Source organism: Gopherus flavomarginatus, chromosome 4 (genome assembly GCF_025201925.1).
Source record: "Gopherus flavomarginatus isolate rGopFla2 chromosome 4, rGopFla2.mat.asm, whole genome shotgun sequence".
Taxonomy (NCBI): Eukaryota; Metazoa; Chordata; order Testudines; family Testudinidae; genus Gopherus; species Gopherus flavomarginatus.
In genome coordinates, this window is record NC_066620.1 from 132,172,244 (window position 1) to 132,190,801 (window position 18,558).

The following is an 18,558-nucleotide window of genomic DNA, read 5'->3' on the forward strand; positions in this document are numbered from 1 at the left end:
TAGGTGCCTATCTGCACCTTTAGGTGCCTAAATCCCTTTACAAATCTGCATCATGTCTCTTTGTGCCTTAGTTCCCCATCTGCACAATGGGGATCGTAGCACTGCCCTACCTCCCATTGAGGGTAAATACATAAAAGACCATGAGATGCTCAGATACCATAGTAATGGGAGCATATAAATACCTAAGGTAGATACAGAGTAAAGCAGAAAGAGAGACTGAGTAACTTTAGGGATTATCTGTGCTTATTTTAATAACCTGCCTTATTCAGTCTTGGAAGAAATTGACTCCTTCAGTGCTTCTTGGCCATTGTCACATGACAGGTCAAAAATCAACTCATTTCAAAACAGTATAAATAAGAGGAAAGGAAAATGTCAAAGCTAAACTTGCTAGACGACTTTGTTGGATTAGCCCACAAAATGGCTTGAGCTTTACCGGATTCTGCACTGCAACAAAGTTTACTGCACAGCGTGGCAAAGTGCAGGTCAGCACGTGGGAAGTGTTTATGGATAATGTGCCTTCATTAAGGAAGGCAATTATCTGAAAAAGTCTGAGTCTTATAATTCCAAAAAGGAAATTTGGCACTCAGAGGGTGCATGCTTATACCATAGGATGCAGAGTTCCACAGAAAGCAAGGAAAGGTTGAAGCCTTAATAAGGGCCCTATAAGAATGAAGAAGAGCATTATGACTTTGGTCGCCAGTGAGCCAGGGACCCCTTGAGATCAACAGAGGGTGCATAGGGTCAGGGCCGGCTTTAGGAAGTGCGGGGTCCGATTCGAACAGTTTTGACGGGGTCCCGGCAGGGATGACTACAAAAAAACAAAAAACATGTGGGGCTTGTACTCACCTGGCAGCACTCCTAGTCTTCGGCGGCAGGTCCTTCACTTGCTCCGGATCTTCGGTGGCACCGAAAGACCTGCCGCTGAAGTGCTGCTGAAGACCCGGTGAGAGTGAAGGACCCACCAGCAAAGACCCAGAGTCCTGCCGGGTGAGTAAAAATTAAAAAGGAGCTTCTAGCCAGGGAAGGGATTCTTGACCACTTGCCCCACCCCCAGCGGCTCTGCCACGGGGCGCGGGGCCCTCTTAGGTGCGGGGCCTGATTCGGGGGAATTGGTGGAATTGGCCTAAAGCCGGCCCTGCATAGGGTGGTCCAAAGATCCCCAGGCTCAGTAGCTGCGTAATGGTTCACCAAAATCATGTGAGGTCTGCATCAAGAGTCGGTAGCCCACTGGTCAACATCAGTCATGAGATATATATATATATATATGCGTAATGTTTATCTACACTGAAAATTATTTTCTTAAGGTCTAGGTCAGGGGTAGGCAACCTATGGCACGCATGCCAAAGATGGCACGCAAGCTGATTTTCAGTGGCACTCACACTGCCCAGGTCCTGGCCACTGGTCCAGGGGGCTCTGCATTTTAATTTAATTTTAAGTGAAGCTTCTTAAACATTTTTAAAACCTTATTTACTTTACATACAACAATAGTTTAGTTATATATTGTAGACTTATAGAAAGAGACCTTCTAAAAACGTTAAAATGTATTACTGGCGCACAAAACCTTAAATCAGAGTGAATAAATGAAGACTTGGCACACCACTTCCGAAAGATTGCCGACCCCTGGTCTAGGTGGAGTTAAGGCAGGTCTCCAGGCAGTGGTATACCTCCCTCCTGAAAAGAATAACATCTCCAAGGTAACTGACACTTATTTCCCTGTTTGGCCATTAGTTTGTTGTATATTGTATCCCTATTTGCATACTGAACTAGGTGTAAATTGGGAGATTGCAAAAGCTACACAAAAGGAAATCTACAGGAAGAAACAAACAGCACGGGGGTGTCATGGTTATGTCTAAAGACAAAGGATTGTTAGAGTACAAAGGCACACAGGATCCTTTCCTAAAAGGCCAGCTGACAGTATGCATGTCTCATGAAAGAAGGGTTGTAAATTGCTGCAGGGATTTTGGGTGAGCAAATTTTATGAGACATGAGAGCACCTTATTAAATAAGTCTAGGCTCTAGAATGCATGCTATGATTTTATTTTATACATCACCATTTGCTTTGAATACTTCTACTTGCTATCACTCGAATCATAGAATTGTAGGGCTGAAAGGAAACTCGAGAGGTCTTCTAGTCCAGTCCCCTGCACTCAAGGCAGGATTAAGTATTATCTGGACCATACCTGATGGGTATTTGTCTAACTTGCTTTTAAAAATCTTCAGTGATAGAGAATCCACAAGCTCCCTAGGCAATTTATTCCAGTGCTTATCCACCCTGACAGGAAATTTTTCCTACTGTCCAACCTAAACCACCCTTGCTGAAATTTAAGGCTATTGTTTCCTGTCCTATCCTCAGAGGTTAAGGAGAATAATTTTTCTCTCTCCTCCTTGTAACAAACTTTTATGCACCTGAAAACCGTTATCATGTCCCCCATCAGTCTTCTTTTCTCCAGACTAAACAAACCCAATTTTTTCAATCTTCCCTTATAGATCATGTTTTCTAGAACTTTAATAACTGTTGTTGCTCTTCTCTGGACTTTCTCCAGTTTGTCCACATTTTTCCTGAAATGCGGCACCCAGAATTGGACACAATACTCCAGTTGAGGCCTAATGAGCTCAGAGTAGAGTGGAAGAATTCCTTGTTGTGTCTTGCTTACAACATTCCTTGTAATACAGTCCAGAATGAGGTTTGCTTTTTTGGCAACAGTGTTACACTGTTGACTCTTATTTAGCTTGTGGTCTACTGTGACCTCCCAGATCTCTTTCTGCAGTGCTCCTTCCTAGGCACTTATTTCCCTTTTTGTATGTGTACAACTGATTGTTCCTTCCTAAGTGGACTACTTTGCATTTGTCCTTATTGAATTTCATCCTATTTATTTCAGACCATTTCTCCAGTTTGTCCAGATCATTTTGAATTTTAATCCTGTCCCCCAAAACATTTGCTTGGTATTGTCCGCAGACTTTCTGAGTGTACTCTCTATGCCATTATCTAAATCAATGATGAAGATATTGAACAGAACCAGACCCAAAATCAATCCCTGTGGGACCCCACTCGTTATGCCCTTCCAGCATGACTGTGAACCACTGATAACTTCTCTCTCGGAATGGGTTTCCAACCAGTTATGCACCCACCTTACAGTAGCTCCATCTAGGTTGTATTTCCCTAAGTTTGTTTATGAGAAGCTCCTGTGAGACAGTATCAAAAGCCTTACTAAAGTCACTATCCTAAGCCTTATCCGCAAGGCTTTCAAAAAAAGCTATTAGTTTGTTTTACAAGACTTGTCCTGGATAAATCCATGCTGGCTGTTACTTATCACTTTATTCTCTTCTAGGTGTCTGCAAATTAGTTGCTTAATTGTTTGTTCCGTAATCTTTCTGGGTACTGAAATTAAGTTGACTGGTCTGTAATTCCTCATGTTGCCTTTATTCTCCTTTTTCTAGTTTGGCACTATATTTACCCTTTTCCTGTCATCTGAAATCTCTCCCATCTTCCACGACTTTTCAAAGATAATCTCTAATGGCTGAGACATCTTCTCAGTCAGCTTCTTCAGTATTCCAGGATGTATTTCATCAAGCCCTGGTGACTAGAAAACATCTAATCTCTATGCTTTGTCAAATTAATTTATACGTGCTTTCATGATAAATATATCTATGTGCAGTAAGTTAAACAGTACAGTGATCTGAGCTGGTAAACTGAGGTGTACTGTTCCCTTGAAAGCAGCCAATCTGTAAATATTATGAGTGTCCTGTAGAGCAGGAGTTGGACACTCCAGGGAGACACTGGGAGGACTCAAGGGTTGAAGTGTGCCAGTCGCTAACCTGTAGGTGTAGAATAATAGCAGGGCCTGCAGGGGAGTGCTTTGCCTGTGGTGTGTAATCCCTTGCCAGACCTGTCACACTTCTGCCCAGGGAACTCAGTGCTCTTCAGATGCCTCTTTATGGCACTTCCTTTTATTCCAGGGGAGTTTTTTGTCTTGTATTTTGCTTCCACATCTCTCCTGCTGGGTAACTTGCATTTTCACTAGCTCAGATTGTGGTTCCAGTTACCCTGCCTGTTTCAGAGGCAGCTTAGGAATTAACTGTAATATTGTTTTATAATCCTTGTTAGACATGCCACTGACTATGTTCTCCTCTTCACTTCCAGTGTTGCTAGCTCCATAGGCACCGACTTTGTGGATGTTCCAGGGCTGGGGTACTCACAAAAAAAAAGTGGGTGCTCAGTACCCACCTGCCGATCAGCTGTTCAACAGCAGGCAGAAGGTGCTCGGGGAGGGGGTGGAGCAGGGGCAGGAAGAGGCGGGGCAAGGGCAGAGTCTGAGAGGAAGGAGCAAAGTGGAGGCAGGACCTCAGGGCAGAGTGGGGGGTGGAAAATGAAAGTCAGTGGCAGAGGTCAGCTCTCACGATATTACCATGAAACTTGCAATAGTTGGAATTTTTCTTAAAGCTTGAGCTGCTGCAGGTTGTTTTACTTAGAAGAATAAAAAAAAAAAAAAAAAAGAGTCCAGTCCTTGTAATTGCAGAGAAGAGTTTGAAACCTGTGACCTGATCATAACCTAAAGGCTCAGAGACCGTAAGACAAATAAAAAGAACCCCAATCTGACATGCTTTTTATCTCTCATTTTTAAAGCAAATCTCATATTTGGAGGCTTGACTCATGCTTTGTGAATGCTTGGCGTTGGTGTGACACTTCACTGCGGTGCCCAGGGTTGTGAGGCAACTTGCTACCACTTGCCCTTAGTGTGAGGAGGTCTAGTCTGTTCCCTTTACCTTGGGGTTCTTCCCCAGAAGTACTCCCACTCTCTGGGTCTCCCCTCCCAGGGGAACCCCAACCCTCTAAACCCACCTCGCCTCAGTGGCTACTGCCTTTCACTGGGGCAGACTGCAGTCTGTAATGGCCACTCATCACTGCAGGGGGGTAGGACCAGCTGCCTCTGCTTATCCCCGGGCTGCACCTCTGCAGCCCCAGTACCTTTTCTAGGCCTTCAACAAGGCCTGCAGCTGGGGGTTTACTCAGGGCCGGTGCAACCACTAGGCAAACTAGGTGGCCGCCTAGGGCGCTAAGATTTGGAGGCGCCGCCGCCAATCAAGACGCTGGCTGCAGATCGCAGACTGTAGGGAGGATGTATGTGATAAGAACCATGCTCCCAGTGAATTGCTCTCCTGCCATTTAGAAAGCCAGCAAAGTCCTTTGATTGTGAATCAATAATTGTACAGATATTGCTGTGATGATAGGTACATTACAGTAATAGCTCCTCTCTCTTGTAGATTGCACAGCAGCCAGAAGGGGAGTGGAGCAGCTTGTGGCGGGAAATGTAAGACCCCCGCTGGGGCTGAGCTGTGCTGTTAGTGCGGTGCAGGCAGGGGCCGGCTTGCACATGGCATGCTCAGAGAGCGGGCTGCAGAATTTCCAGGGAGAGGCTCTGCTCCCTGGGGAGAGAAGGGAGGGACGCTGCGGCTGGCAGCTTTGCGGGCTCTCTCGCACAGAGAGGCAGCTAAGTTGCTTTAACCCACCTCCCTGCACCTCAGCTTTCTAACCTCCTGACCCTGATTTGGTGTGAGAACCACGCACTCTCTGCCTCACAGTCCTGCCTGCCTCACGCCCCCCTGCCAGAGCGAGAGCCCAGCATTCAACTCCCCAGCCCGGATGCAGGACAGACTCGTGAAGGCAAAGCACGCGACACGCTCCCATTGCCCTGTTGCAATTGCACTTGGCCCCCAGCTGCATGCCAGGGACTGGAGAGGAGAGCACCCATTTCACCTTGTAGCTCTTTGAATACTGCCCCCCGGCCAAGCCCAGATTGTGCCCTCTCCCCCCTCCACACCCAATTCCGGTCTGCTTCTCTTCCCGCTCCCCAGCCAGACCCAGTGCTCCCACTGACCGAACCTAGTCTGCTTCCTTCTCCTGCTGGACAAACTCCAACTGTCACTGACCGAATCCATTTTGCTTCCCTTCCTCTCCCCAGCCAAACCCGATCCCCCTAGTGACCGAACCCGGTCTGCTCCCCTTGCACTCCCCAGCAAAACCCGAACTCCCACTGACCAAACCCCACCAAACCCAATTCCCCAGTATGATGGAGTATCCACCATTCTAATTTTATAAGAACAATGAGGAGTCCGGTGGCACCTTAAAGACTAACAGATTTATTTAGGCATAAACTTTCGTGGGTAAAAAACCACTTCTTCAGATGCATGGAGTGAAAGTTACAGATGCAGGCATTATATAATGACACATGAAGAGAAGGGAGTTATCTTACAAGTGGAGAAGCAGTGTTGACAGGGCCAATTCGATCAGGGTGGATGTAGTCCACTCTCAATAATAGATGAGGAGGTGTCAATTTCAGGAGAGGCAAAGCTGCTTCTGTAATGAGCCAGCCACTCCCAGTCCCTATTGAAACCCAAATTAATGGTGTTAAATTTGCAAATGACTTTTAGTTCTGCTGTTTCTCTTTGAAGTCTGTTTCTGAAGTTTTTTTGTTCAAGAATAGTGACTTTTATAGAATGTCCAGGGAAACTGAAGTGTTCACCTACTGGCTTTTGTATGTTACCATTCCTAATGTCAGATTTGTGTCCATTTATTCTTTTGCGTAGAGACTGTCCGGTTTGGCCAATGTACATGGCAGAGGGGCATTGCTGGCACATGATGGCATATATCACATTAGTAGATGTGCAGGTGAATGAGCCCTTGATGATGTAGCTGATGTGCTTGGGTCCTCTGATGGTGTCGCCAGAAAAGATATGGGGTCCAATAATGTGTATTAATTCTAATGAACAATGCCATATTACGCGGTATTCATTTTTGAAAGTTTATAATAAGTGATGCTCCAGAAGGAGTGGAGGGGGGGCGCAAGGTGGAAGTTTCACCTAGGGTGCAAAATATCCTTGCATCGGCCCTAGGTTCACCAGGCTGGAGCTCCCCAGCTCCCTTTGCCCTTCCCCAGCACTGCTCAGCTTCAGGTGCCTTGCTCCCAGGCAGCTAGCCCTTCCCACTCCAGGGCTAGAGTGAGCCTCCTCTGTCTCCTGGTCCCACAGCCCTCTTATCAGGCCTAGCTGGGCCCTGACTGAGCTGGCCACACCTGTGCTCAGCCACTCCCTCAGCTGCTTTCACTCCTTTTCCTCAGAAGTGAGGCAGCCGCCCCACTATACCACTAGATTGCCAAACCACTGCAAGCCAACCCAGTTCAGTCCTTGTATCTATGTATACAGTATACATGCATGCACACACTAATCATTTCACCCATTACTGAGATAGTCACTTCTATCCTGGAACTCAGCAGCCATTTAGCAGCACACAGCTATGCTACACAGCTGGTTAAGGCTAGAAACAAAAAATAATGTATCCAGTTTAAAGGCTGTAATTTAGGTCAGCAGTGTTCAGTTAGCCAAAATGGAATTCTACAACGCGCTCTTACCGAGACTGCCGTGAGATTCTGTTAGATAACAAGGGATAAGGAGCCCTGCCGCATTGTCAACCTTAGTAGTCTAAAATCATGAGTCATGCCCCAAGAGATCAGGATATTGGCTAAAAAACATGAGAGTTTTAAAATAATACATTTGTAGTTTTTAACATTTATTTCTGGTTTCCGAGCCTTTTGGAGGTGCTCACTTCCTGTTTACAAGCTTTTCACCCCAATTGTGAAGGCTGAAACTTACTCTTTATAAAAATGAAAGCTGAGATTCTCATTAAATCTCTTTATTCTGGCATCTGAGGCTATAAGAAAGTCAGCAAAGATCACACAATTTACATTAATGTTACAAGAGTTGTCACACTGGGTCTTTCATATGTTTCATCTGAAAACTGCTTATTAATCTGCCAAACTGGATTGCTGTTAGGCACTTCATGCATTCCTTCCAACTGGTGTGGGGGGGACCAGGAAGCGAGCTTTACAAAGACAGTTCCCATTTGATGGGAGTTACACAAGTATAAGTAATTAAGTGAACTTTGTCCCTGATGTCAGGGTTCTACCCTATTTCCTTTGCCAACAAGGAAAGACCTGCTAAATAGGATATGATCCAGACATAAATTATTGCAGCTTAGCTGCCCATTCTCCAATGGCACCATTTCAGATGGGGGCTGGGGGAGGGCGGAACTTTAACAGGGATTCGAGGGGCTACTTAGACAGCTGAAAACTAGTTTTTTTCAGCTAATAACTTAGAAATTAGCTGACAAAAGCACTGTATCTAATTCCTATATAAAGAAAGAAGACTAAATAAAGATTAGACCCACTCAGACCTAATACTAACATGTTCTGACATCTTGTGTCAAGTCACTTAAGGGACACTGGTTAGGTGTAAAATTTAATGTATATTCTTACTTTGTTACTAACTCTTGAATAAAACAACTGAAACAATTGTAGAAAAATTTAATTACTTTATATTACTTTTTTTTCCAGTTCACTGTGTGACAGGGTGGATCACAGAAACCCCCTTGGGAACTGACAACTGATGTGCCAAGACTACTTCTGCCCCTGCTTTCCCTGCCAGCTTGGGACTCCAGTACTCTGTCTTGTTGAGTCAGACACACCAAACTACTCCAACACAGACCCAGGGTCTGAACCACATGCCCCAAAGCTGCAAACTTAACTGAAAGCAGCTTACAGAAGTGTTCCTGTCTTTAACACTTAGATGCCCAACTCCCAATGGGATCTAAACCCCAAATAAATCCAATTACCCTGTATAAAGCTTATACAGGGTAAACTCATAAATTGTTCGCCCTCTATAACACTGATAGAGAGAGATGCACTGCTGTTTGCGCACCCCCCCCAGGTATTAATACGTACTCTGGGTTAACTAATAAATAAAAAGTGACTTTATTAAATACAGAAAGTAGGATTAAGTGGTTCCAAGTAGTAACAGACAGAACAAAGTGAATTACCAAGCAAAATAAAATGGAACACGCAAGTCTACATCTAAGAAAATTGAATACAGATAAAAACCTCACCCAGTAAGCTTCCTTTTACAGACTAGTCTCCTTCTAGTTTGGGTCCAGCAATCACTCACACCCCCTGTAGTTACTGTCCTTTGTTCCAGTTTCTTTCAGGTATCCTTGGGGGTGGAGTTGCTCTCTCTTTAGCCAGCTGAAGTCAAAATGAAGGGATCTCCCAGGGGTTTAAACAGACTTTCTCTTGTGGGTGGAGACCCCCTCCTGTCTCCTACGCAAAGTCCAGCTCCAAGATGGAGGTTTGGAGTCACATGGGCAAGTCACATGTCCATGCATGACTCAGTTTTTACCAGCCAAGCCACATTCCTGGGAAAGCTCTGATCAGGGGCGGCTCTAGGTATTTTGCCGCCCCAAGCACGGCAGGCAGGTTGCCTTCGACGGCTTGCCTGCGGGGGGTCTCCAGTCCTGTGGATTCGGCGGCATGCCTGCAGGAGGTCCACCGAAGCCACAGGACCGGCAGACCCTTCGCAGGCATGCCACCAAAGGCAACCTGCCTGCCACCATCACTGCGACCAGCAGAGCGCCTCTGTGGCTTGCCACCCCAGGCACACGCTTGGCGTGCTGGTGCCTGGAGCTGCCTCTGGCTCTGATGTGGATTGGCATCTTCGAGTTCATTATTGGCTTAAGTGGTTCTTGATTGGGCACTTAATTTGCACATTCCTTTCTCAAGAAGCTGACCAAATGCTTTACTAAGGCTGCTTAGAAATCGAGCAAGTATACAGACAATATTCCTAACTTCAAGTACAAAAATGATACATGCATACAAATAGGAGGAATGTATTCAGTAGATCATAACCTTTACGTAGATATGTTACATGGCAGATGTGGCATAAAACATATTCCAGTTATATCATATATATACATTCATAAGCATATTCCCATGAAGCCTTATGGGGTACACCATCACACACTGATCTTGGAACAGATCATTTAACTTTTGGAAACGTTTCACTCGGGCAAGGCCCTGTAAGTTTGTACTTCATCTGCTGGGGGCTGTAGGGATGTTACCCCACTACAAGTAATAGACTAGAAACTGACTTTAAACAGAAGTGAAACTGACACTTTCAAGTCACTTTCATGGTATATCTAACCCCAAATGTTCGAAAACCAGGAATCAGGCTCATCACAAATCATCAGATTGGCTTTAAAATCATGAGATTAGTAAAAAATAGTAGATTTGGAGTTCATTTTATTTGCCTTATACTTTTTGAGACTTTGGGGTGCACTGGAGTCACATTTTGAAGCTTTCTCCATAGGCACAAGGGCTAGCAACTTCATTTTTCTTTAAAAATGAAGGCCGAAATCATCACATATCCACTTGGCTCCAGGAGCTGAGGCTTTAAGGAAAACAATAATTATCATGAGACTCATGACAAAAGCATAAGAATTGGTAACACTGCTTTCACTTCTGTTTAAAGGTTAGTTACTTTCCAGAAGGCTCTTAAACACAACACTAGAGTGACTGAGTTGCAGTTCTCACAGGAGAATATTTAAAATCAAATATCAAGAAAATTCCACATTTTAAAGCTGAGAAAAAAATTGAGACTTCTGAGATATATCAGAGCCTCTGCAGGCAGGATAGGAAAATAAACAGGCACAGGAGCTCTGGGCAGCTTTTCCCCTTGAAAGAAAATTGAAGTGTCAAATCTTCTAGTCCTTAATCAAGTAAAACTTTTATTGCCATCAGCACCTCCACTCATTAGATATTTTCATCACAGTGAACATGTGATAGCATGCTCAATAACGATATAGTTCATATTTGAATATCTGAGCTATCTTATCCAGGGCTACACATCTTACATGCATTGGCCCAGGGACTACATTTTCTGGCATATTGTGACAGTGCTGAGCACACAGATGGTCCCCAGTGAATAATACAAATCATGACTTTATGGACTCTGTGGATGCAATTTCTATTCTTTGTTCTGGAAGTGGCCTGGATGCAGCTGAAACCCTAAGAATTTGAGGCATAAGCACATCTGATACTCATATAACACTTTCTCATGTCAATTCCTTTCTCGTGTCAATTCAGCTTCTGTGTAATTCAGCAGCTGGAGAGAAGTAGCACTTTCCCCTTCAAAGTGCCGCTTCTCTCCAGCAGGCTTCGAAGGGGAAAGCACCGCTTCTCTGCGGCCGCTGGCTGCGCGGCTACCCCTGCTCCTCCTGAGTCCTCCCGCCCGTGCTCACAGGGCCACGTTCTGAAAGGGGCTTTAAAGCTGCAGGCCAGGGCCCCGGGGCCTCCTTATCCCAGGGCCCTGCAGCCTCTAAAGCCCCTGTGTTCCAGGTGGTCCTGCCTGCTGGAGGAGTGAGGGGAGGAGGCTGCTTCCTCGCTTGCTCCCCACCCACCCTCCCAGAAAGTCCTAAGTGCCTCCAAGAAGCACTGGGAGGAAGGGAGGAGGAGGAGGCGGAGAAGAGGAACTTGTGCAATGCTCCCATATAACGTTCTTTGGCTGATATTACAAGGGAGCATTGCACGCCTTTAAATGAGTATGTTCCCTAGTGGAGCAACGACATAACTTCGAAACAACGTTAAGCGGGAGGACGGTAAGTGAGGAGTTACTGTACTCACGAATGTAAAGGTTTGTGGGATCCAGTCCTATTGTATTTTCTGTCTCTTGTTTACAATAGATCACAGAACTAATAAGAAAGGATTTTTTAAAAATTGCATTGGATGTGGCACCTTAAATAACCTTTTGGAATTCTTTTCTCCCCTCCCTCCTCCTCCTAGCATATGGCTAAACAAAAGATCGCAGTTGTTGGTGCTGGCTTGATTGGCCTCTCAACAGCAGTGTACATTTCAGAATCTATTTCCAAGTGTTCTGTGACTGTAATTTCGGACAAATTTACTCCCAACACAACGAGCGATGTAGCAGCCGGAATGCTTATTCCACACACTTATCAAGGTGAGTGAAACCTCTGCTTAGCTTATAGCTCAAACTTCTGAATGATGTGGATTAAAGTTTTTGCAGCAGGACTTTTTCCAAGGTTTAAACTTTGTTCTTCAGATGATACTGAAGATATATTATTCCACTTAATGATAGTATTTGAATCTTATTAGTTTAGAATATATGTCTGCAGTCTTTATTTTCTGAGCAATCATAAATTATGCTGAGGAAACCCCCAGTGTTTTGATACTTAGTCACCTGTTCTTGTTCCATTTTCAGTCCTAAAATGTTTGGAGATATTTTCAGCTCTTTAAGACTCTACATATTTGTGTGTGTGTGTGTGTGTGTGTATGTGTGTGCGTGCGCGTGTGAGAGAGAGACAGGGATCTCTTCTCCCACCAACAGCACAAGAAGAAGAACTCCACATGGACTCCTCCTGAGGGTCGAAATGACAATCTGGACCTATACATTGAATGCTTCCGCTGGCGTGCACAGGTAGAAGTCGTGGAACAACAACATCGCTTGCCTCACAACCTAAGTCGTGCAGAACGCAATGCCATCCACAGCCTCAGAAACCACCCTGACATTATCATCAAAGAGGCTGATAAAGGAGGTGCCGTTGTCATCATGAACAGGTCTGACTACCAAAAGGAGGCCACCAGACAACTCTCCAATACCAAATTCTACAGGCCACTTCCCTCAGATCCCACTGAGGAATACACTAAGAAACTACAGCATCTACTCAGGACACTCCCCACACTAACACCAGAAGAAATCAACATACCCCTAGAGCTCCGACCAGGGTTATTCTATCTACTACCCAAGATCCACAAACCCAGAAATCCTGGACGCCCCATCATCTCAGGCATTGGCTCTCTCACTGAAGGACTGTCTGGATATATGGACTCTCTACTCAGACCCAATGCCACCAGCACTCCCAGCTATCTCCGTGACACCACTGATTTCCTGAGGAAACTACAATGCATTGGTCACCTCCCAGAAAACACCATCCTAGCCACCATGGATGTAGAGGCTCTCTACACAAACATCCCACACACGGAATACAAGCTGTCAGGAACACTATCCCTGACGATGCCACAGCACAACTGGCTGCTGAGCTCTGTGCCTTTATACTTACACACAACTATTTCAAATTTGATGACAATATATATCTCCAGATCAGTGGCACTGCTATGGGCACCCGCATGGCCCCACAATATGCCAATATCTTTATGGCTGACCTGGAACAACGCTTCCTCAGCTCTCGTCCACTCATGCCCCTTCTCTACCTACGCTACATTGATGACATCTTCATCATCTGGACCCATGGGAAGGAGACTCTGGAAAAATTCCACCACGATTTCAACAGCTTCCACCCCACCATCAACCTCAGCCTGGACCAATCTACACGGGAGGTCCACTTTCTTGACACCACAGTGCAGATAAGTGATGGTCACATTAACACCACCCTATATCGAAAACCTACCGACCGCTATGCCTACCTTCATGCCTCCAGCTTCCATCCTGGACACATCACACGATCCATTGTCTACAGCCAAGCACTGAGGTACAACCGCATCTGCTCTAACCCCTCAGACAGAGACCAACACCTACAAAATCTCCACCAAGCATTCTCAAAACTACAATACCCGCACGAGGAAATAAGGAAACAGATCAACAGAGCCAGACGTGTACCCAGAAGCCTCCTACTGCAAGACAAACCCAAGAAAGAAACCAACAGGACTCCACTGGCCATCACATACAGCCCCCAGCTAAAACCCCTCCAACGCATCATCAAGGATCTACAACCCATCCTGGACAATGATCCCACACTTTCACAGGCCTTGGGTGGCAGGCCAGTCCTTGCCCACAGACAACCTGCCAACCTGAAACATATTCTCACCAGTAACTGCACACCGCACCATAATAACTCTAGCTCAGGAACCAAACCATGCAACAAACCTCGATGCCAACTCTGCCCACATATCTACACCAGCGACACTATCACAGGACCTAACCAGATCAGCCACACCATCACTGGTTCATTCACCTGCACATCCACCAATGTAATATACGCCATCATATGCCAGCAATGCCCCTCTGCTATGTACATCGGCCAAACTGGACAGTCTCTACGGAAAAGGATAAATGGACACAAATCAGACATTAGGAATGGCAATATACAAAAACCTGTAGGGGAGCACTTCAACCTCCCTGGCCACACTATTGCATACCTTAAGGTGGCCATCCTGCAGCAAAAAAACTTCAGGACCAGACTTCAAAGAGAAACTGCTGAGCTTCAGTTCATCTGCAAATTTGACACCATCAGCTCAGGATTGAACAAAGACTGTGAATGGCTTGCCAACTACAGAACCAGTTTCTCCTCTCTTGGTTTTCACACCTCAACTGCTAGAACAGGGCCTTATCCTCCCTGATTGAACTGACCTCGTTATCTCTAGCTTGCTTGCTAGCATATATATACTGCCCCTGGAAATTTCCACCACATGCATCTGAAGAAGTGGGTATTCACCCACGAAAGCTCATGCTCCAAAACATCTGTTAGTCTATAAGGTGCCACAGGATTCTTTGCTGCTTTTAGGGATCTCTTCGTGACAATCAGCAGAGAGCACAGTGGTTGCATACAATTATACATGTAAGGGGACTGTTGCCCCCTTACTAACGTTCAGTGGGGGTGTTTGGTTGCTAGCTCCCAGCACTAAAAAGGGAGGGGTCGATGGGAAATCAGGAGCCTCAGATTGACAGTCTCTATGGACAATGTGGGGAGGCCAATGCTCCAGGTCAGCCTGATTGACAGGGTGGACAGGCTAATCAAGGAGTCAGGAGGCCAGGGGGGTCCCTTCCTCCGTGTGAGCTGGAATTGTCTGAGTCAGATGGAGAGGGGCCCAAGTTAAGCTGATGAGAGCGGAGCTGCAGCCCAAAAAGGCAGAGCACAGCCCAGAGAGAGCAGACCTGCCCTGGGAGGAGAGCTGCAGCAATCAGAGCCAGAGGGGCCAGACAAGCAGCCCAGGAAGCAGATGAGAGCTCAGAGCAGAGTCACAGAAGCAGCCTGCAGAGCAGCCCTGCCCTGGGAACAGAGCGGTAGCACAAGGAGCCAGAGAGCAGGGTGATGTTTTCCTTTAACCTTTCCCATTTTTCCTTATTCTTTTTTAAAATTAAGTGTTATTTATTTAACTTGTATTTGCTTTAAATTGTATGATGTGATCAGTGGGTACGGGAGGTGCACAGTGCAAAGAGAGTACCCCGGAGTGGGGACACCCTAGCCCCTGTCCTGGGTGACCACAGCAGGGTTGGGGGTTGAGCCCCCCAGGAATCCTGGGCCCAGCCTTGTTGGGGTTCTGAGGATTCTGCCAGACAGGAGAGTGGAAGGGAAGTCCTCAAGGGCAGGGAGGCCTCTGGGTAAAGGAAGTGGGAGCAAGGACTCAGATCCTTTCGCTATCCCACTTCACCAGGGTAGTGTAGAAGCCAGGAAAGTTCCCCACAATAGCGGGACCATTCCCCCGCTTACATAATGGAATCCCCTGGTTGGATACATGCATAATAGTTCACAGAAGAGCGACACGTGAGGTCTATACCAAGAACCTGTAGCCCACTTGTTTTCATAGTCGTTGTGAAATGTATGTATGGATAAAATTTAAGAAGTTGTGTATCTAGACTAAAAGTTATATTCTCAAGGTCTTGGAGTTAAGGCAGGTCACCAGGAAGTTTCATACCCTGGAAATGTTCCTTTCAGGAAGGAGGCAGCAGACACCTGTCTCTCTCTCTGGTTATTTGAGTAGCGTGTATTGTATGCCTCACCATGTAGCCCTGTTTGTATACTGAGCCGTGCGCAAAAGAAGAAATTGTGAAATCTAAAAGAGAGAAAATTCACAGGATGAAATAAACAGCCGGGGTGTCTGCTTTAAGACTGAAAACAAAGGGTTGTTAGGGTATATCTGCGAGTACAAGGAAACACACAGGATCCTTTGCCTAGGAGGCAAGCAGACAGGTTGTCTGTCTCATGAAAGGAGGGTCAAGGCCAAACCTAGCTGTAAAATGCTACGGGGATTTTGGATGAGCAATATTCTACAAGACATGAGTATCTTGTTAATTAAGTCTAGGCTGTAGAATGCATGTTATGATGTTGTTTGATATATAACCATTTGTTTCCAATACTTCCACTTGCTGCTACTTGAATCTTTGTGCTTTGTTAAATAAACGTATACTTGATTTCACTGTACCCAGGTCTGTGCTGTGTGTTAAATGGAATGGTGAGCTGAGGTGGAACTGGTAAGCTGAGGTGCACTGATTCTTTAGAAGCAGTGAATCTCTGAATCCTGTGAGTGTCCAGGGGAGCCAGGGCCCAAAACTGCAAGCTGCTGAGCGCTGTAGTCTCCCTTTGAAGACCAATGCAGTCCTTGGTTGTTGAGGGTAATTGGCACCTTATACGAGGCAGGCATTACCTTCGAGCACTGGACTTTACAAATACCAACATACAGGTTTATTTCCCATGCATTTTGTGTGTTTAGTACATTGTATACTTTTACCTGGTCATGTACAAAGTTTTAACAGTGTTGAAAATTTATTATTCATGGTTTCTCTGATGCCTGCCTTTTTCAGCTGATGCCTTTTTTACTGATCTCCTTTTCAGTTTTTTGCTTTATTTCAAATGTACAGGCATACCAATTCATCAGCAAAAGCAGTGGTTTAGGGAGACCTTCGACTATCTTTTTGAAATCAATAATTCATCGGAGGCTTCAGATGCTGGCATTAATCTGGTGTCTGGGTAAGAAAGGAACTCAAAATAGGTTTTTAGTATTTTTATGCTATATACTGTAATAGGCAGGGTGACACTCCATCTGGTACTTAAGGGACAGTCTTTCTCTGGAGTCTGTCTTGTGACCCGTATTCAAAAGGAGCTACAGTGTTAAGAAGCATTTGATTACATGAAGCGAGTTTTCGAGCAAAAATCATTCAAAGGCTCACACAAACAAAACACTCTGGGCTCATGTCTCTTAAATATAAGTTGCAGCCCATATTTTCCCTACGTTCCTCCTTCTTTAGTAATGGGAGAGGGCCTTTTGTAGGATCCTTCAGGTATGGTAACTAAATATAAAACACAGTATGTTGGCTTCCCACCATACCCACAAAGATTTGTCTACTCAGTTTCCTATCACTTGGAAGAAAGTATGATCAGGCACTGCATGAAGATGCAGACAAGAAGCTTGTAGCCTTTAGAAAGAGAGCCAGAGTCAGGCCTGGTCTACACAACAGGACAGAGTTAGATCGACGTAAGGCAGCTTACGTTGACCAAATTATATCAGTGTCTATAGTACAGTCTTGCTCCTGCTGATGTAAGTGCCCTACTACACCGACATAACTCCACGTCCACTAGAGACGTCGGGCTTATGTCAGTGTAGTTGGAGCAATGCAGTGTCTGTGTAGACACTGCAGGTTACATACATCGGCTGTTGGCTGTTATTATCAATTTCACGGCTCTGTGCTGGAACTGTGAAATTGACAAGAACTCACAGCTCGGGCTGTCACCCCAGGGGGACTCCAGCTAGAGCCCAGCTACCCCTGGGCTCTCCAGTCCCTCTCCTGGGGATTAATTTAGAATCTCTGCAACAAGATTCAAGACTGGAGAGTAAATGGAGCACAGAAAGGATGTGGTTTTAATGGTCCGTGTTGTCATTCTCCAGCAGTTTTAGTTTTAAATGAGAACCATGAAAATAAAAGGACACAGGACACATTGGACTGCTATTTCCCCCATCCCTCCGCTCACTGCATTTAATGTATTTAATCCTGTTATTCTCCCTGGTGCAGCCCCCCTCCCCTTTACTGATTTTTAACTTGGCTCAATTACCCCAAGCCTCACTCTACTCTCACCCCTAGGTCCAAGTCCTACTAAGACTCCCCTAAACCTTATGGTCAATTAAATAATCATCATCTGTGAGGTCTTTTACTCTGTTACCTTCTATCTGTCTGAACTCTAGAGATCCTGCTGACCAATGGAAGATGATTGCTAATATTTTTAAACTAAGATCAAAATGAATTGTATCACATGAACGTAAGCGTGTCTAAGTCTGGCCTCTTCTCTTCCATGTCCTTTAGCTGGCAGATCTTTAAAACCATTCCTGATGAAGTGTTACCATTCTGGTCTGATGTTGTCCTGGGATTTCGCTCAATGACTGAAGAGGAGCTGAAGAAATTTCCACAACACAGATTTGGTCAGGCTTTTACTACACTGAAATGTGACTGCCCATCCTATCTGCTATGGTTGGAGAAAAGGTTTGTTTTGATGGGTGTAGCTGATATAATGGATTTTAAAATTTTTCTTTCCTTTCTGGGAGAAATGGAGCCTGATCTTCTGTGAGTTACCCCTGGGTTACACATATATCCTCTTTTGCAAGAATTTAAAGGCCATGGGAATGAGTTTCATTAAACCTAAGGCCGTTTTTCACAACTCTGGTAGCGTACAGATATCTTAAAGTGGGAGAATGTTATATTTACCATTTTAACGCCCCATTACATGGACAGAGTGGTATGAAGTGGCTTTAATGTAAATGAGAATAAGGCTCAACATTTTCAAAATCTTCCAAAACTATCCCTTAGAGCAGAGTTTCCCAAACTTGGGATGCCACTTGCATAGGGAAAGCCCCTGGTGGGCTGGGCCGGTTTGTTTACCTGCCGCGTCCGCAGGTTTGGCCAATCGCGGCTCTCACTAGCCGGGGTTTACTG

The 18,558-nt window shown here is 45.3% G+C and overlaps 1 protein-coding gene across 3 annotated transcripts in view; it reads left to right on the forward strand.

The window, feature by feature from the left end:
- Window positions 1-18,558, forward strand: part of DDO (D-aspartate oxidase) — a 29,216-nt gene that overhangs the window by 854 nt on the left and 9,804 nt on the right. Inside the window, exons 2-5 of one of the 3 annotated variants that reach the window (XM_050951423.1) lie at window positions 8,388-8,938; window positions 11,664-11,838; window positions 16,495-16,603; window positions 17,932-18,108. In XM_050951423.1, the coding sequence (XP_050807380.1) occupies window positions 11,667-11,838; window positions 16,495-16,603; window positions 17,932-18,108 (458 nt within the window). In that variant the 5' untranslated portion in view covers window positions 8,388-8,938; window positions 11,664-11,666. Of the gene's footprint in view, window positions 1-8,387; window positions 8,939-11,663; window positions 11,839-16,062; window positions 16,249-16,494; window positions 16,604-17,931; window positions 18,109-18,558 lie in introns of those variants that run through there. The other 2 variants (XM_050951425.1, XM_050951422.1) reach the window with 2 other exon arrangements.